The 20,544-nt window shown below is 42.3% G+C and overlaps 1 protein-coding gene across 7 annotated transcripts in view; it reads left to right on the plus strand.

Moving 5' to 3' along the window:
* Nucleotides 1–20,544, plus strand: part of ANKRD44 (ankyrin repeat domain 44) — a 153,796-nt gene that overhangs the window by 129,244 nt on the left and 4,008 nt on the right. For all 7 annotated transcript variants that reach the window (XM_081910771.1, XM_081910776.1, XM_081910774.1 and 4 more), the window contains 11 exons: nucleotides 834–905; nucleotides 4,364–4,565; nucleotides 7,040–7,118; nucleotides 9,158–9,275; nucleotides 11,424–11,640; nucleotides 12,694–12,781; nucleotides 15,226–15,309; nucleotides 16,102–16,247; nucleotides 16,559–16,641; nucleotides 18,821–18,903; nucleotides 19,284–19,375. In XM_081910771.1, the coding sequence (XP_081766897.1) occupies nucleotides 834–905; nucleotides 4,364–4,565; nucleotides 7,040–7,118; nucleotides 9,158–9,275; nucleotides 11,424–11,640; nucleotides 12,694–12,781; nucleotides 15,226–15,309; nucleotides 16,102–16,247; nucleotides 16,559–16,641; nucleotides 18,821–18,903; nucleotides 19,284–19,375 (1,264 nt within the window). The remainder of the gene's footprint in view (nucleotides 1–833; nucleotides 906–4,363; nucleotides 4,566–7,039; nucleotides 7,119–9,157; nucleotides 9,276–11,423; nucleotides 11,641–12,693; nucleotides 12,782–15,225; nucleotides 15,310–16,101; nucleotides 16,248–16,558; nucleotides 16,642–18,820; nucleotides 18,904–19,283; nucleotides 19,376–20,544) is intronic.

The following is a 20,544-nucleotide window of genomic DNA, read 5'->3' on the forward strand; positions in this document are numbered from 1 at the left end:
GATGCATTCTATATTTTCAGTTATACATTTTTAGGCTCACTTTCCCCTAATACACACGTTTTGGTACGGTTGGAGAACCACTCTGCAAAATTCAGAGAAGCACAGATTTCAAAGGATAGCTGGGTTTCAGATATTGTTTCAGGAAGTGCAAATTGTGTATGTTTGCATTAAAATCCTAAAGGAAGCAAATTTCTCCTCCATCCATGGCTCTGGCTGCCTGTCTCTGTGATATGTGTGTGTTCCTTTTCTCAATTCTAGCTGAAGACTTAAAGTTCACCCAATAGTAGACAGCATTCCTATGTGTGGTAACTTATAAGGAAATGGTTATAGGAATGAAGCTTATACACAGGCAAAAAGTTCATAACAATAACATTAGTGTTGAGTATAATCATAACGCTGGCTTTATTTTTTGTTTTGGAAAAGTGCCACCATTAACGGTGAAGATTCATTACGAGATAAGCTGATTAAAGGCTCTGACCTGCTGTCACTGAAGTCAGTAGTATCTAAATCCAGTTGTCTGTGTGGTTTTGGTTTATATTATACATTTTTTAAAAATATTATTTTTAGGTACTTGCACTCCTCTTTCCTTAGCCCAAAGCAGCTTACAATATCAAACTGATATAAATACAATATAAAATAACAGCAGCAGCATCAACAACAGGTGTTTTCCGTTAACTAAGGGGGGTATTATTTAGCCTGAAGACTAAATAAAATTAATCTTTTCTGATATGCCCGCTTCCCCCAAACATGCATGTTTTGTCGATCATCCCCTTTCATGTGCATTATCATTTCAGCAGAGGTACAAAGCTCTGTCACTTCTTTATTTGTTGTAGCTTCTGGAGAAAACGAGCCACATTTTTGAGGAATCCGATTCAACAGCTACAAAAAGCCCTTTGCACTTAGCTGTAAGTACACAGTTTCGGTATTATATTGCTGCCTAACTCAAATAACAACGTACAAGGTGTTTGGCTGTCCCCCCCTCCTTAGGATTCTCCCCCACCCCACCCCTGCCAGAATTTTGGTTTTTGTACTTCTACAAACCTTGGGGGTTCTGATCCCTTTCTCAAGTACATGGTCGGTGCCGTCTTGCTTACAGCACCACACATGCACTTGAGAATACATTTGCTATCAATATATAGGATTTCTTGCTGGAAAGAAAAAGGAGGATACTAAATGAGGTACTCAAAATGCCCATTCGCCCAGTGTTCCTTTTGTGTATGGTCATAGAATCATAGAATTGTAGTGTCTGAAGGGACCACAAGGGTCATTTAGTACAACCCCCTGCAATGCAGGAATATTTTGCCCAAGGTGGGACTTGAACTCCAAACCCTGAGATAAAGAGTCTCATGTACCAACTGAGCTATCCTGACCACCGACCATACTAGCTGGGTGTCAGGAATGAGCCAGCTCCAAGCAGTGGTTTGCAGCCAACTACAGAAAGCAGCCCAGAACAGAGAAGCTTAGATTTTACTCAGGCAGGAGAGAGCCAACAGCTGCAAACTTCGGCTCTTCCTGATCTTGAATGGCAAACTGATAAGGCAGTAGGTGAAAGCAGGCTGGAACACAGCCAAAGCTCTCAGGAAGCACAAACAGGTGTGAACAAGAGACAGTCTTTCTGAACAGCAAGAGGCTGGAGCTGATCTACTAAGTCTGAAGAGTCGGCGAATGGGAGGGCTGCTAAATAGGAAGCTAAACAAGAGGTGTAAGGGTCCTAAATTCAGTATCTTCTGTCGACACCGGAAGGAGTCTTCTGAAGGGTCATCTTGAGTGATGCTGCCGGAAGCTTTGTTAGAGCTGTCCGGAGCTATCTGTTTGTTTTTGCAATTAAATCCTCCTTTTTAATTAGCTATGTTCACTGTGTCATCAAGCTGGGAACCTGGACTCCTGACACTGGGACTCATGGTAATTGTAGTCCAATTCCTTCCTCTGTACAATGAGTACACTATGCTAAGCTTTGTAGGGCCCTCTTAAGCATCAACAAAGAAGGGGGTATCCCATTTTGCAGCCTGCAAACAAGGCTACAAGTTTTGTTTTGATGCAGCCCTAAAATAAAAATTAACTTTAATCTCAGGTGGTGCTGGGAATCAGATTGCACATTTTTAATACCCTATTACCACATTGAAGGCCTCGTTTTCGTTTTCATCTAATTTATGTCGTTACTTGAAATAAAGGAATGTAAATTGAGTTAATATGAATATACTTCCCCACAGAAAAAGATTTGAACATGAACACATGTCATCTTTAACCAACAGTCTATCTCATATGCTTAAAACATAAAATTCAATATGAATTTTAATGCATACCTTCCTGCATATTCTGTTCTCATTAACATTCATAGGAATTGCACATCAATGAAATAATTAGAATTTTTAATCCTATTTGAAATGCTGCAGCTTTTAGCTTTGATGAAAATAAGATTTTAGAATGAATGTAAGATAGAAATAATTTTGTATTTGCCTCTTCAGCATTAAAGCTCTATTTTGTCAACTGAATGGACAAACCCAAAATTACAACACTACAATTACCAGCTACCCTCGATAAATGCAGAGAATACACATCCAAATTTAATTTTCATAAGAGATCTTCATCTACACTTGTGCTGCAGTTGTATGCAGTGAGCATTTCATTTTTAAAAAACCCTTTTAAAATGAGAGTTGAAACGTCAGATAACAAAATACGTGAATTTCAATGATAATTTCACAAATGTTCATGTCTGTAAAGGAGCATTGTTTTTGTTCAACTGAGAACCAGAAAAATTGTGTTAAACTGTATCTAGCCACAACTGCATGCAAACTAAGCTCAGTGCTTCTTAGTTATCCAGTAGCAGCTCCACTTAACGCTCCCATAGGCAACCCATTTGTTGACGACTCTTTCTGATTTGCATCCGTTCCTTATTGAGCATTCTTTCTGATTTGTTTGCTAGGTGGCTAAATGAAAATGAGCATTCACCCCACATTCATCCTGTTTTGCTTGCAGGATGTCTTCCCATTCATTCATCCCACACTTTCCCTGTCACTTTCCTAACTGCAAAAAGTCTGCTCCTTTTAAAAAGTATATCTGTTGTGCTAGGGTGACAGAGCCAATTAACGCACTTTAATTGTGTAAAACTGAAGTCTGGTATGTGCTTGGATCCCACCTACAAAACACTGGAAGTCTAGAGGTGCCCTTAAGCTGCAATCTTAAACATAGGATTGCATAGGATTAGTAAGACTAATTGAACATAGTGGAGTAGACAAGCACAGGATTGTGCTGTTAAAGTATCTGTTGTTTAGCTTCTGACCATCTCCCATTTTGTATATATATAAAATTAACCTAAAGTTGATCAAGATAATACAGAATTGGCCATTATATACCGTATTTTTCGCTCTATAGGATGCACTTTTCCCCCTCCAAAAATTAAGGGGAAATGTGTGTGCGTCCTATGGAGCGAATGCAGGCTCCTTGGCTTCAGCGATAGCAATGCGAAGCTTCCAAAGCGCAGAGGGAGCACTCCCTCCGCGCTCCGGAGGCTTCGCAGTGCTTTCACTGAAGCCTGGAGAGCGAGAGGGGTCAGTGCGCACCAACCCCTCTCGCGCTCCAGGCTTCAGGGATAGCCGCCTGAAGCCTCTGGAGCGCAGCGGGAGCTCCCGCTGCGCTCCGGAGGCTTCGAGTTCCTTTTGCTGAAGCCAGGAGAGCAAGACTTTCCTGGCTTCAGCAAAAGGAACCGTAAGCCTTCGGAGCACAGCTTCAGGCGGCTTTTCTTGTTCTCCCCCTCTAAAACAAGGTGTGTCCTATGGTCGGGTGCGTCTTATAGAGCGAAAAATACGGTAACCTAAATCTCTTGCAACATAGATCTCATAACTTGTATGTGGATTGTTTGCAATTGTACATACCTACCCTTCTAAGAGGAGAGCATTTGTAACTTGATGTGTTTCCTGTAATCACTACGACCCAGTTTTTGCTAAGTCACTGCATAAGGATTTTAATCAGTTTTTCATGGTATCTTGCAATAGTGTTGTGTCAGATAAAAGCATTAGAAACTATAAGTTGGTGTGGTAAATACTAAATGCAATGAAACCGGATGCTTCAAGACAAAAAAGCATTAAATGAGCTATATCGCCAGTATAATGACTTGTCTTCACTATCGAAATAAATTAAATTGTCCAGTAGCACCTTAGAGACCAACTAAGTAAGCTTTCGTGTGCATGCACACTTCTTCAGATACACTGAAACAGAAGTCACCAGACCCTTATACATAGTGGGAGGGTGAGGTGGGGTTTTTCTTCACTGTGTTCATTTTTGATTATTATAATAAGGACTATCTCCCATACGTAAAATGCTTATGAAGTGCTTTGGCCTGAAGTAGTCATTTTTTGACCTCTAGGCCTATAATGGTCATCATCAAGCCTTGGAGGTGCTTCTCCAGTCTCTGGGAGATCTGGATATTAAGGATGAGAAAGGACATACTGCCTTGGACCTGGCTGCATTTAAGGGACACACTGAATGTGTGGAAGCGCTCATCAACCAGGGTGCTTCTGTTATGGTGAAAGATAACGTCACCCAACGGACCCCGCTTCATGCCGCAGGTCAGTGAGATGCTGTGATTTCTATGTGTTGGCTCCAGTGCAAGTAAACTGCATGCAGAGAAGAGAAGAATGGGGCAGGGTTGTAGCCTGGTGATAGTGCAGCTACTTAGCTTGAGAAGAGATCCTTGTTGGGAGTGCTGAGTCAGATGGACCGATGAGCGTGACTCAGCGCAAGGCAGCTTCCGATGTCGCTAAGATCATGTATAGAATGTTTGCTGTTGAAGAGGCAAGTTGCTTTTTTAGACCCAAGGGGACCTTACCTCTTCAGTAGTGGGAAACAAATTCAGCAGTAGAAACATAGATTGAACCTATTTCATTGCCTGTGCTAGAAATCTTGATCAAAGATCTTCAATAAATTGTACTCCTTCCTTACCCCCTTGAGACTATTACCAGTTATCATTACTTACTGAACTGGCTATTAGGCCTTTTTTGAAGCAGTCCGTTCTGTATTCACACAAACTCACTTGTAATTGATGACTAAGTGCTGACATGTTACTTTTTCCTATGTTCTGGTTTCTCCAGTGTATTTATCTGCAAAACAAGTGCAATCTTTTGTACTGACATGTTGCAGCACCTCAACATGGTCTGACAGAGACCTCTATTGGCTGAATCAAATTTGTACACCATACACTAGTGGCCAAACTTGTAGAAACCTTTTGGAAGTGTATTTCCAATCAGGTGTCATCTTGTTTTGGCAATGATGGCTCATAAATTCTAGCATTTAGACCATATTCCTGCAGACTGCGCCAAACAGTCCTTGCACTCAACTTTGTATTACATTGCGCCATGTCATCTTGTATACACCCAGATGATTTTCTTATATCACATAGGCACAGTCTCTCAATTCTTCTATCGTCACTTGCTGTTGTGCACCTTTTCCTGCCTTTACCAGTCTGATTTTGTAGTGACTGAGTCTCCTTATACCTCTTAAGAAATTTAGAAATGCCACCTCTGGTTAAGTTTCCACCAATTTTTCTTCTAATTTATTAATATTACTATTTTACATCACTTTCTGGGTGACCAGTCAACTCTTTGCACCATTTCTTTAATTTTATTACTTTTTACAAGCTCACTAAATGAAAGAACAAAAAAACCCAACCAACTTGATAGCAATCACATAATACACTGACAAATGGCCTCCTTATTTATGTTGTAATAAATAATCCTCCATAAAAGTTATTGTATTACATTCTTCATTAAATTATCTTTCCATTGATATATAATTTTATTGAATTACTCCCCCCACCCCAAAAGTGGTGTTATGAGCCATCATTGCCAAAACATGATGACACCTGATTGGCTCTCTAAACACTCCTTTTTCTGGTTATTTGGCTATAACATTTGATAGAATACAGATAATTGAAGAAACCTTGTTGAATTACATTCTTCATTAAATTATCTTTCCATTGGTATATAATTTTATGGTATTACTCCCAAAAAAGTGGTGTTATGAGCCATCAAACTTAAGAAATAAACTTTTTCCAAAAGGTTTCCACAATTTTTGCCACCAGTGTATGATAATATCAGTTCATTCAGACTGGGTTTGAGCATGCTGGATGTGTGTATGTGCAGGCACACACTCAACATTTTTATGCTCTCTTTATTACAACTGGTGGCGCAATGCTATGTTTTTTGACGTCAGGAGCTTGTTGTGGCTCTTTGGGGACACTGTCCCCCACAAGATGTTTCCATTGCTATGCCACCAAGAACAGTCAAAAAATAGTGTGTTGACCCACTATATACAAATAGGTACATTCTATACCTATATCTGGGACGCAGGTGGCGCTGTGGGTTAAACCACAGAGCCTAGGACTTGCCGATCAGAAGGTCGGCGGTTCGAATCCCTGTGATGGGGTGAACTCCCATTGCTTGGTCCCTGCTCCTGCCAACCTAGCAGTTCGAAAGCATGCCAAAGTGCAAGTAGATAAATAGGTACCGCTCCGGCGGGAAGGTAAACACCGTTTCCGTGCACTGCTCTGGTTCGCCAGAAGCAGCTTAGTCATGCTGGCCAACATGACCTGGAAGTTGTACGCCAGGTCCTTCGGCCAATAAAGCGAGATGAGCGCCGCAACCCCAGAATCGGCCAAAGACTGGACCTAATGGTCAGGGGTCCCTTTACCTTTATACCTATATCTACTGGGGGAGTGCCCTCTTGTTCTGCAGGCCCCCTTTCCCTGACTCAGTCGCCCCCCCCATTTCCTTTTCCATCTCTACAATATCTCCTTGTCTGCCTTCGTTTCCCCTCCATATGTGTTCCCCCTGCACTATACCAACTGGTCTTTTGGTCATTTGATTCCCACTAGATATAAATCCATATATTCAAGTGCTAAGAAGGGAACATCTTTTTCTTCTTTTGGGGTACACTTTAGGAGAAAACGCCTAGAATCTGGGACAGCTGTGAATAACTAGATGTAAGAGTGCATGAGCTTCTAGGCTTTATTTTCAGAATGCAAAAATGTTTTCCCTTTTTGTAGTTATCAACGGACACACTCCATGTTTGCGGCTTTTGTTAGAAGTAGCAGATAACCCTGATGTGACCGATGCGAAAGGACAGTAAGTCGACTTTGTTTTTTATCTGTTTGCATGACATGTGTGACATTGGGAACACCTTAAGCCCTAGCATTTAGATCAAAATCAAAATAATGTAATAGACTCTTTAGAGTCGCTGCTTCTGTTTCTTAGAAAGTTAGCTGCAGCACGGAAGCAGCTTTGGGTTTGGAATTGTGCATTTTGCACTAATTATTTCGGTCTTGGAAGCACACAGATTAATTCCGAGTTTAGAGGATATTCTGACCTTTCCAGACTTAGGCAAAACAGCCACCCTGAAAATGATTGGGGGGGGGAGTACCTCGACAACCTGCTTCTGAAGTACGTTTCCGAGCACAATTCAAAGTGTTGGTGCTGACCTTTAAAGCCCTAAATGGCCTCGGTCCTGTATATCTGAAGGAGCGTCTCCACCCCCATCGTTCAGCCCGGACACTGAGATCCAGCAGCGAGGGCCTTCTGGTGGTTCCCTCATTGCAAGACGTAAGATTACAGGGAACCAGGCAGAGAGCCTTCTCGGTAGTGGCGCCTGCCCTGTGGAACGCCCTCCCAGCAGATGTCAAGGCAATAAACAACTATTTTACTTTTAAAAGACAACTGAAGGCAGCCCTCTTTAGGGAAGTTTTTAATGGGCAGGGTATTATTATTATTATTATTATTATTATTATTATTATTATTATATAAGCTACCAGCAAAGATTCCCACAGGCAGGAAGAGCCTGGGGGGGATTTTGCCGAGACCCCAAGGGGGAAGCGTGATGCAGTGTATGTACTGTTCTTGCATCTCCATTACAACCTCTCTGTGTGGTCTTTTGTCAATGGAGACCAGGCCACTGCTGGTAAATGGGGTGCAGGTGCTAAACGTTTTGCAACGGTCTCCCCGAGGGCAATGCTTTATTTACTTTTGCACATTAAGAACGTACAGAGGCAAGAGTAAGGGGGTGCATTGAAGGATGTTGTTGACATAGTTGGGATCTGTTTCCAAGGCTGGCCCTTACCAGGAGGCTGAGTGAGGTTTCCGACACTGGGGAAAGTGGGGCAGCCATGGCATCACTTCTGATGTTTCCTCCTGAGCCTCCAGGCTTTTGGTTGGAGGCAGAGCAGTTTGTGTGAGTGGTGGCCTGCTCTGCACTCTCTGATCTGTTTCTTGGGGCTAGTTTATTCAATGAGCATATGTAGTAGTTTCCTGAAATGTGCTACTTAGGCTCTGGCTTGGTGGGAAATTTATGTGCAAATGTTGCCCTGCGGAAGGAAGGAAGGAAAGAAAGAAAGAAAGAAAGAAAGAAAGAAAGAAAGAAAGAAAGAAAGAAAGAAAGAAAGAAAGACCCCAGCACTTGGAAATATAACATGCCAGGGAAAAAGGGTTTAGCCTGTTTCTCTCTCTTCCCCCACACTCCCATGGGACAATATCAGTAAAACTCTAAAATTGTTGCAGTGTATAAATACCTTCACCACTTGATTTTCCTGATTGAATAAGCAGACTCTGATTCATATTAGAGTTTGGAGTTTGGAGAGCTTGGATTTGATATCCCGCTTTATCACTACCCTAAGGAGTCTCAAAGCGGCTAACATTCTCCTTTCCCTTCCTCCCCCACAACAAACACTCTGTGAGGTGAGTGGGGCTGAGAGACTTCAGAGAAGTGTGACTGGCCCAAGGTCACCCAGCAGCTGCAGGTGGAGGAGCGGGGAAGTGAACCCAGTTCACCAGATTACGAGTCCACCGCTCTTAACCACCACACCATGCAGGGGTAACCCAATACGATGGCCCTGTGTGTTGTTGGTCTTCAGTACCTATTAGCCCCAGGCAACGATGCCAGGAATGATGGGGATTGTAGTCTGTGGAAGGCTACACTAGCTGCTCAGTTTAGAAATATCTGTGGATCGGATATCTGGAATTATGTGTAGCAAGTATGTGATGCAATAATAATGTTGGAAAGAGGGAGCATCATTAAAAAGTCTGGTGAAAATGGCAGGTCCTTTTGGATAGCATATTGAATAAAAAAAGCAACAGAAGTAAGATTAAAACTGCTGTTGTCTCTCATTTCTTAGAACTCCCTTGATGCTAGCTGTGGCTTATGGGCACATAGATGCCGTTGCCTTGTTACTTGAAAAAGAAGCATCAGTGGATGCAGCTGATTCCTTGGGATGCACTGCTTTACATCGAGGGGTAACTGATGATTTTAGAACGTTTTGTCCTATGTCTCTGCTGCATGCCTTTTGAAATTCTGCCTGAAACTTACATAATAGTGTTCAACATGAGTACAGACCACCAAAACAAAGTATAAATGTTGTTGGATCAACTCCCATCACCCCAACAACTAAAGTACCAACATCTAGAGGACAATAGGTTCCTCATTCCTGATCTTCCAGATGCATCTGGGTCCAGTTCAGCCAAGCAACTTTTATGTTCTAATAAAAAAAAACCAAGGCAGTTATTTAAAAGAGAATTGCCATGAGAAGGAGAAAAACAACAACAATCAGGGATATGGAATATATGTAGTAAAATGAACTTTTCTTCTTCTTAAAAAAAACTAACTCCACAAGTCGTGTTTTATATTGAAAGGTGTGTTTGTGTGTGTGTGTTTAAATTGCTGACAATAAAAAGCTTCAACATTTTTAACTGGAGGAGAGAATAAAAGGTAACAAAAACTATGGGAGGAATCCAACATAGTGCCATGGCAATTGTGCATCAGCACAAGCTTTTCAGCATGCCAGATGGAATTGTCCGCCCTCTTTCCCTCCGTATGCTGTTCTCAAGGTTACCCTGAGCCCCCCAAGCCATTTTGGGGGAGTGGATGGCTCAGGGGAGGCAAGAACGAGAGTCCCATTGCGCATACCGTATTTTTCGCTCTATAGGATGCACTTTCCCCCCTCCAAAAATGAAGGGGAAATGTGTGTGCGTCCTATGGAGTGAATGCAGGCTTTCGCTGAAGCCTGGAGAGCGAGAGGGGTCGGTGTGCACCGACCCCTCTCGCTCTCCAGGCTTCAGGAAGCTATCCGCAAGCCTTGGGAGCCTGGCGGGAGTTCCTGCCGGGCTCCCAAGGCTTGCGGATAGCAGCCTGCTTCCCAAAGCCCGGGGAGCGCTTTGCAGCGCACCCAGGGCTTTGGGCAGATATCCGCAATCCTTGGGAGCCCGTCGGGAACTCCCGCTGGGCTCCCAAGGCTTGCGGATAGCAGCCTGTTCTGGGGGCTGGGGTCAGGGAAAGCTCGGGCTTCCCTCGCCCCAGCCCTACACCTGGGGGGGATAATTTTTTTTCTTTATTTCCCCCCCAAAAAACTAGGTGCACCCTATGGGGCGGCACGCCCTATAGAGCGAAAAATACGGTACTTCCATTAGCAGGATATGTTAGTTGAATCCCGCCCAGTCTGTGTACGTGTAACAGTATGCTCTTAAGAAGTGGGCTTGGGGGGGCTTGGTCTTTTGGTGCTGACACTGTGGAACACGGTCCCAGCATTTCCTGTCCCTAAGAAATGTTTTATGTTCATTACCCTCAACATTCTTGTTGGGTTGTAATCTCTTGTTTGAGGTGGTAACCACAATGATCTGTGTTGAGTCACCATGTGGTGTGGCTGCTGATGCTACCAATTTAATTCATTTAGGCAAGCAAAGTGGTAACTTCCCTGGCCACATAATTCGTGTAAAGTGTGGGTGTATACTTATAAACAACACTATGAAGAAGCCATGGATAACATTTATCAGAAATGCAGACATGGTGCTTTCTTTTGCATTGAGCTCTTTAAGTCAGGCAGTAGCATCCTTAAAAGCCGAAAGCCATGTTTTCCATGCATGTGAAACAAATTGGCAACAGGTGGCTTATTTGTGTATGCTATGATGGATCTTTCCTTTTATTTTTAACTTAATTTTCTTAAATGATGTATGACAATGGAAAAGGAATATAGAACTGGGTTGCATGCGATGGCCATCAATACTTATCCCATTAGCCATTTCTAACCATGCTGCCACTACTTCCTGGACAAAATTGATTTGTTACATCTTTCAAACATACTAAGCGGGACTATGTTTAAGGGTCTCTGTGAGTAATGGATGTCTTTTTGCTGTGATTTCTGGCCTGCCCCTGTAGCTCACCCACCACTGGACTCTTCCCACCACATATGAAAACAAGTTGTTTGCAACCTCTCCATCATTCTCATTTAGTTTCCCCCATGATTTAATTTCAGGAGCACAATCTTCACGAAGTTGCCCCCTTAACTGTGTCAAGCACCAATTTAAAATGTTTTTCTTACATCTCCCCATCCAGTTCTCTTCTGAATGTCCTCCCTCACCATATATTTATGCATGTGTGTTTTAAATCAGATTATGACAGGGCATGAGGAGTGTGTTCAAATGCTGTTGGAACAAGAAGCATTGATAATGTGTAAGGACGCCAGAGGCAGGACACCTCTACATTACGCAGCAGCCCGTGGTCATGCCACATGGCTGAGTGAATTGTTGCAGTTGGCGCTTTCAGAAGGGGACTACAATTTTAAAGATAATCAGAGTTATACACCTTTGCACTGGGCTTCTTATAATGGTAAGTCCCCCCCCCCTGCAGCGTACTATGTTAAGGTTGATGTGGAGTTCAAAGTCAAGTTGAAGCCAGGATTGCAGCCTTTTCTAAACTCAAAAGAGCAGTCAGGCAATCTTGTAAGTGTGAGACTGCAAGTGTGAATAAATGCCAGGCACCGCATTCTAATAATCACAACCCAAAGCAGAATTAAGGAGGCTTGTTCCGTGTCACTTGAGCGTGGACTCAATCATAGCTCCATTCTGTCTCTTTGTTATTTCTGCATTTCAGGGGGTGGAACAATTCTATGTTAAATGGTATTTCTATTTTTTCAAAAGCACCAAAACTTGCACTTATATCTGGTTATTCATTCCCCTAAAACACATATTTTTACATGTTTCACAATGCAAATGTATGCACTTTTATGTGCATCTTTTGAACCGAGGCTTCATCCGAAAATTCGGAGAACATAATCAAAGCGATAGCTGTGTTCCAATCTGAATACAGGTAGATGAACCAGCAGTTTGACTCTGTCTGAGGCACCTTAGTACAGTGGAACCTCGGAAGCCGAACACCTTTGAACTCAAACGTTTCGGCTCCCGATCAGAAACTGGAAGTGATTGTTCCGGTTTTCGAATGATTTTCGGAAGCTGAACGTCCGGCGCAGCTTCCGATTGGCTGCAGGACGTTCCTGCAGCCAATTGGAAGCCGCACCTTGGTTTTCGAACTGTTCCGGGAGCCAAACGGACTCCCATAATGGATTAAATTTGAAAACCAAGGTACGACTATATGCTGAAGTGCTAATTTGCGTTATATAAGCTATTTCATTTATTAAAATAAGCTATTTTAATGTTTCAATATTTTAATGTTGTATTTTAATCTTGTTTTTTAAGTTGTATTCATTCAATTTGTTTTTATTATTGCTTGTTAGCCACCCTGAGCCTGGCCTTGGCTGGGGAGGGCGGGGTATAAATACAAATTATTATTATTATTATTATTATTATTATTATTATTATTATTATTCAGTTGCAAGCAATCCTGAAGCACTTTTGTAACATGAAATCACCCAATTTGTTACAGGTAATGAAGGCTGTATAGAGGTACTGTTGGAACAGAAACCTTTCCGCAACTTTATCGGGAACCCTTTCTCTCCATTGCACTGTGCTGTGTAAGTAGAAACGGCTGCATCAAATCTCACTTCTTGTGGCTTTAACAGAAGGTCAAGCTAAACTAGGGATACAGCAGCAGAAAATTTCTAGAGACGATATGGATCATGTCCAAAAATACATATATCTGTCTGGTGTTAAAATTCTCCCCTTCTCAAATCATTGGTGTAGGAATGTACATTTGTCACATAATAACCTCAAGGCATTTGGTGTTAACTAAAATTAGGGCAAATTCATAAATGCGGGTTTAGTCACTCTAAGGACAAAAGGAATAAAGGTTGCAGAATGTCACAGCCCTGCCTAATTCCCCTGCTTGTCAATTATTGTGTTATGAACTCTTCACTCTGTCACGTCAATAAATATAATCTAGAAATGATTATAGTGTTCGTATTTGAGAACGCACCACCATAATTTTCGGATTTGATTGTCAGCTTTTCTGTTACATGCTATGTTCCTAGATTTCACATTGTGCTCTGATCTTTTAAATAGAAACAGTATAAAGCCCTCTGTAGAACCAGTAATTTTACTTTTGCCGGGGATGTGTTGGATAACATTACCGCTACCTCCCCACACTGGCCATATTAACTTGTCACACTAAACTTAGTGCGGCATGCATGGGCTCTAGAATGAGCCTCAGGCTTGCATCCTCCTCGCCACCCTTCTTTCTCCCACGTAGCTGGAAGGAGAACTTTGGAAAAATTTGCTTTCTGTTTCCTTTAAAATCAGCTTGTTGCTACATCTGAACTCGGGGTTGTGATTTACCCTAATTATGGTCAGTTTAAACAAGTCAGCTTCATGGCCAGTGGTTTGAAGTAGTAGTAGTAGTAGTAGTAGTAGTAGTAGTTGTTGTTTAGTCGTTTAGTCGTGTCCGACTCTTCGTGACCCCCCTGGACCAGAGAACGCCAGGCACCTCTGTCCTCCACTGCCTCCCGCAGTTTGGTCAAACTCATGCTGGTAACCTCGAAAACTCTATCCAACCATCTCGTCCTCTGTCGCCCCCTTCTCCTTGTGCCCTCCATCTTTCCCAACATCAGGGTCTTCTCCAGGGAGTCTTCTCTTCTCATGACGTGGCCAAAGTACTGGAGCCTCAGCTTCACAATCTGTCCTTCCAGTGAGCACTCAGGGCTGATTTCCTTCAGAATGGATAGGTTTGATCTTCTTGCAGTCCATGGGACTCTCAAGAGTCTCCTCCAGCACCCTAATTCAAAAGTTAGCATGTTTCAAAACTGACCAGATTTCTAGTTTGTACATATCACACTAAACTATGGTTTAGTGGGAAATGTGAATGTGGACAGTGTCTCTTTTTTAATAACCAGAAGGAACTAACATCTCTTGTTGTGAAGTACTAAGAAAAGTCAAACGCCATGACTGCAATCCTATACATATTTACCCATGACAAAAACCCACTGAAATTAGTAGCATGTACCCATCAAAGGGACACCGGTGGCGCTGTGAGTTAAACCACAGAGCCTAGGACTTGCTGATCAGAAGGTCAGCGGTTCGAATCCCTGCGACGGAGTGAGCTCCCGTTGCTCGGTCCCTGCTCCTGCCAACCTAGCAGTTCGAAAGCACGTCAAAGTGCAAGTAGATAAATAGGTACCACTCCGGCAGGAAGGTAAACGGCGTTTCCGTGTGCTGCTCTGGTTCGCCAGAAGCAGCTGGCCACATGATCCGGAAGCTGTATGCTGGCTCCCTCGGCCAATAAAGCGAGATGAGCGCCGCAACCCCAGAGTCGGCCACGACTGGACCTAATGGTCAGGGGTCCCTTTACCTTTACCTTACCCATCAGAAATGGCGGTATTAGTATTGCTTGAAATCTGTACTTGCACAGAGAAGCTTAGGAATAAAGAATGACATTTGAACACTACATCTTATTCAAGTTCATATAAAACTAGCTTCTAATTCAGTGTTTCCCAACCTTGGGTCTCCAGCTGTTTTTGGACTACAACTCCCATCATCCCTAGCTGGCAAGAACAGTGGTGAGGGATGATGGGAACTGTAGTCCAAAAACACCTGGAGACCGAAGGTTGGGAAACACTGTTCTAATTCATCAGGAGAAGAAAAGCACTTCAGTCAGATTCCTGCCAGAGTTTTTACTGAATGTGAATCCTCATCTGTGTGTCAGAGCTATACACAGGGTGCCCATAAAAAAAAAGAGAGAGTGGGACTGTGCCTACATACCTTTGCTGGCTCCTTATACGCATTCGTCATAACTTGTGGAAGAGCTATTCAGGTACAGTTTATATCCGCAGGTGCAAACTCCCTCCTCTATGCATATTTTTCTATGCAGGAACTGAGTGCTACAGCATTGGAAGCATACAGCCTCTGACATTGACAGTAGCCCTTGATGTAGACTTGTTGCCTAGGCTTTGTTGAGTCAGAAGTACAACCAGGGGGAAAGGATGTATGTTTATGAAATGAATTTCCAAACCTGTTTTCTCAATAGAATCAATGATCATGAAAATTGTGCGTCGCTACTCATTGGGACCATTGGTGTTGGCATTGTCAATTGTAAAGATGACAAAGGAAGGTAAGGACTGCTCGGAGAATGATTGTGTGTTTGTTTTCAACTGAACCCATTAAGATATGTTCGAAATACATTATTGATGGTCCCCTGAAAAAATCAGGGCTTACAGATTTCTCAGTTCTCTAAGGTAAGACTTAGGCCCAACCATACTTTCTTTGGTCCCGTGATTTCAAGTCAAAGGACTGAGAGTGGGTTTGTTTGTTTTTGTCCTGTCACTTTCCCTGTGATAGCCAGCTGTTTACTGCTGAAATGGGGGTGCGGGACTTCAATCCACAGAAAACCCAATTGATATTTGTTCCGATTCAGCAGTAAACCATGGGATTTTCTGGATAAAGCAGTGGGACAAAACAAGCAAACAAAAAAACCTTCTTGAACTCATTACTTGAAATCATGGGAGAAATGAAAGTGGACTTGATACATCCCATGTGTTCATGTTTCTTGTGTCATCCACAGAACAATGTTCTCATCCGAGTAGCAGCCTGCCATCCCACCCCCTTTAATGTTGAATTATTGGGTTCATTGTTTTGAAAAGTTGTTAGCTTGGACTTAGCAGTGGAATAGAACTACCGTATTTTTCTGTGTATAAGATGCCCCCGTGTATAAGAAGCCCCCTACTTTTGGGGACCCCAAATTTAGAAAACGGGCATATGCACTATCTGTGTATAAGACGCCCCCAGATTTTTAACCTTATTTTAAAGTAAAAGAACCTAGTCTTATACACGGAAAAGTACGGTAAGTAATAATACTAGTAAGAAATTCTCTAGTGTCTAAAAAAAAGGTGTTCTTTCTTCTTAGAACACCACTTCACGCAGCAGCCTTCGCGGACCACGTAGAATGCTTGCAGCTTCTCTTAAGCCACAATGCACAAGTAAATGCTGCGGATAATTCAGGGAAAACACCACTTACGATGGCTGCTGAAAAAGGACACGTAGGTGCTGTAGGTAAGTACCTGGCTGCTGGGAACTGATGAGAATGAATACCTTTGTACAGGTCTACAGATATTCTGTGTTTAGCAAGAAAAAGCCATCTTCGTACAGTGCTGCTGCTGCTTATGTCACCAACAGACACTCCAGATTTCACTTCAAAACGCTACTTTGCCAAGACTTTCATTAGGGTGTACAGGACTAGAGTCTCATTAGTTTTAGGAAATGCAAGGAGCACACTAGGAAATGGGATATTCTGTGAACGGAGATTGAAGGTAATTTAACTGCCTGAGAGTAATTGTGTGGTCTGTTTTCTTTCTGTATCTTAGATTTTTTGGTGAACAGCGCGAAGGCTGATCTAACTTTGAAAGATAAGAACTCGAATACATCCTTGCACTTGGCTAGCAGTAAAGTATGTTTAAAAGCATTTGCATGTGTTTGTGTGTGTGCATGTGTGTAGAAGACATTATTAAAAGTGTGACAAAATAATGATACTTGTATCAGAGGCACTTGGTACTCAGTAAAGTCATCCTGATCACGCATGGACTTTTGATTACAAACTTCCCCTCTTTCTTCTCTCCCTGTGCACCCCCACCCTGAATTCCCCCTCCCTGACTGTCCAGAGCAAATTTTGGGGTGACAAGGGGGAGGGGAGGGGAGATGGAGTGGAAGTTGCACTGCACATATGGAAATCCTTTCGCAAACCCAGATTTACCACGTGAATTGGGCTGTGTGTGCAATGAAGACATGATAAAAAGTAGTTTGTTTGTTTGTTGCTTGTCCTTCACCATAAGGCCTAGAGTGGGTTACAACATAAAAATAATTTTAAAACAACCCAACACCATAAAAACAAGGGGGGTGTACCCTTCTGATTGTGTAGTTAGTTTCTTCCTAACGCTTTTTGCAAATCTCTGTGAACCAACTGAATGCTAAACTTAGCCAGTATATCTTCTGAACACTGGGAATAATTTTGAAAACTAGTACTGTCTTACGAAGGAGGGTTATGGAAAATCAATCCGTGACTGACATGGGCGAGTAGGTGGGGAGGAGATCAAAAGTGCAAACAAATAAGCCTAAAACAACACTGCTCCAAAATCATTACCCTTTATTTTTGGTGCATTTTGAGATAAGCTGAAGAGGAAATTGTATTTTATTGTTGACTTTTGCCATTTGCTAGTGGCAACACCAAAGGGCAGAGAATAAACTGGGCCGAAGGATTCTGCTCATAGTTGTTGTTTTTTTTTATTTTGGGGAGTAGGCTGAAAGTGGAATAATCATCACAGATTGGATAAAATATACTCATATTTATTTTTTCAGTATATTGGGGATCACCATTGTATATGGAGTGGCAGAGGGTATTTACCGTATGTTCTGGCGTACAAGATGACTTTTTATCCCTGGAAAATCACCCCAAAAGTCGGGGGTCGTCTTATACGCCGGGTATACGTGTTGGGAAGGAGGAGAGGGAGCCGGTGAGCAGAGGTGCTTCTTCTGCCGTCGCTCCTCCTCCCTCCCCACAGAAGGGGGCGCGAAAAGTCCTTCGGAGCGCGGCGCTCCCCCGCCAAACGCCTCGCCTGGGCTGCTGCTGCAACGGCAGAGGGGTGTGCGCTCTGCCCCTGGTGGCGCTCAAACTCTATAACTCTAAAACTGAACAGCAAAAGTTGGGGGTCTTCTTATACACCCAGTTGCCTAATACGCCGGAATCTACGGTACCGTATTTTTTGCTCTATAATACTCACTTTTTCCCTCCTAAAAAGTAAGGGGAAATGTGTGTGCGTCTTATGGAGCGAATGCAGGCTGCGCAGCTATTCCAGAATCCAGAACAAGAAAGAGGGATCGCTGCTTTCACTGCGCAGCGATCTCTCTTGCTGTTCTGGCTGCTGAGATTCAGAATATTTTTTTTCTTGTTTTCCTCCTCCAAAAGCTTGTGGTCTGGTGCGTCTTATAGAGCGAAAAATACGGTACTTTCTTTCTCAAAATTATTTTCGGATAAAAGCTTTGCTGCAAATTGACACAGTGGCAGAGCTGGTACCAGCAGCCCAGTGGCTTTCTTCCTACTTTGCGATGGAAAAAACCAATGGGAATGAAGCTGGAGGTAGCATTGTCCCCCTGACACTGTTGCCAATTAGGGGGGGATCCCCTGGGGTGCTGAGGGCAGCTCTGTCGCCTCGTCAAGCTGGTGGCACAGTTTTTTGCTGGGGGGAAAACATAAAATGGTTGCAACTTGACCGTGTCTCCAAAATATGGTTCCATGACTTTGGTTGGGGAGTGAACAACAGGCTTGTGGTTAGCATATGTGCTGATCTGAGGTTAGCACTGCTCAGAGATTACACACACTTACAGATAAAAGATCCACCAGGTGTTCTTGCTCTCATTCTAATAAATTTTCCCAGTTTTCGTATGCAATTCACTCCTCGTCTGCTCATATCTGATAGCGTTCCTTAAAAATTGGCCTGGATCAGTTTGCAGAAAGCTAACCTGTGATAGCATAAAAGGGGTCTGTGCATACTGAGTCATGGCTTAATTAAATACTGTCAGATTCTCATCAGTTCCTAAAGCGAGAAGAAGATAAATGCATTTATGTATTCCAGGGACATGAAAAATGTGCCTTGTTGATACTTGACAAGATACAAGAACAGAGCCTTATCAATGCAAAAAATAATGCATTACAAACGTAAGTATAACCTAATGGATTTTTATTTTTTGTTGACCCAAACTGACATTTAGTGTTTTTAAAAGTCTACTTATTTTTTGCGTTCTATAAATATGTTGTTCATGTTTGGGTTTTGGTTTTGGGATGTTTTTAAGCAGAGGTTGGGTGGCCATCTGTCATGGATGCTTTAGCTGAGATTTCTTCATTGCAGGGGCTGGGACTAGATGACCCTTGGGTCCCTTCCAACTCTTAAGATTCTATGATAAGTACATGTTGAAATTGTCCAGAAAAGAATTTCTGGTATCCTATACTTTAAGCACGTGAGCGTGCTCTGCATAATATCCCAACAGACCTTTTGAAATGCATCAAGCCTACTTGAATCTAGATGTTATGTTTTCTAGACCTCTTCATATTGCTGCACAGAATGGCTTGAAGATGGTAGTTGAGGAGTTGCTAGCGAAAGGGGCATGTGTACGAGCCGTAGATGAAAATGGTAAGTGAAAACACTCATGAAGAATAACTGTCCATCATTATTCAACACGTGTGTGTTTCTAAAATACAGACCAGTAGGTTAGACAAAGCTGATTGTAATAAGATGTTCAGTATGACTTTGTTAAACAGTTATTTTTATCATCACCAAAGCACATTTTTCTTTAGCGTAGATAAAACACAATAGCTTATTTTCCTTCTTTGCTTTGTTTTGCCCTCCCTGACGGCTACCAGTCATTCTTTAACGCAGTAAGAATTAGAATCTTCTAGTTGCACAAAAGGCATCAAAACATTTTAACTTCTTTGACTGAAGAGTGCTGTGTTTTAAATGCCTAATCAAAGCATGCTCAGGAGAGCGGAGAGATCCAGCAGTTTAACTGTTTCCTTATTCATTCTGAGATCATACTGTCTCCAGTTCTGACCACATGTGGTATGCAAAGAAAGTTACTGCCACCCTGTGGATGTAGATGCAGAAAATATGATGTGATTTTAAGTATTCAAATAGTGCTGCCATTCATTGAAAGCCTCTTTTGAGTTCCATCTCTCAGTAGTATTATGTCAAACTGAATTCTGTACAGCCAATCACTTTTTGCTTTGAACTTTTTGCACTGAAGCAAATTGCTGGATGGATGGCGATCTGATACTGAAAACGCCTTGAGCAGGATCCAAAATGCCATGTGATAAACTCTACACACTCACGGTGGTTTTGGATGTAGGTTTCTTATACAAAAGTCCTCCAGTGCTGCATGGCAAACCACTTTTAAGTTTGAAGGAAGTTTCAAACCCTTTGAGATATAATGTAAGGGTTTTGGCATAAAAATATAAATATTAAATGCTCACTGGACACATGCAAGTCTCTGAGCACACGTAAGGCCACTCTTTGTATCCCATCCTTGAACACCTAGAGATGGCCAGTATTAATGATGTAACTAGATGCAGGCCAAATGCAGGCCAAAAAACAGAGTAATTTGGAATTTAATCTCATCTTCATTCAATAGTCATACGAATATTTTTGTAAATATTTTTTTAAAACAAACATATAGTTTTATTACAAATTGAACCTGCCTAATATTCACACACGAACACTAATTCAGATACAAATGGATATACACAGAATGAGATGGTATGCCTACTAATAAAGAGGAAAATAAAGGGAATCAGTCAAGCAGGGGT

The sequence above is a fragment of the Podarcis melisellensis genome, assembly GCF_964234715.1.
Source record: "Podarcis melisellensis genome assembly, chromosome: 1".
NCBI lineage: Eukaryota > Metazoa > Chordata > Lepidosauria > Squamata > Lacertidae > Podarcis > Podarcis melisellensis.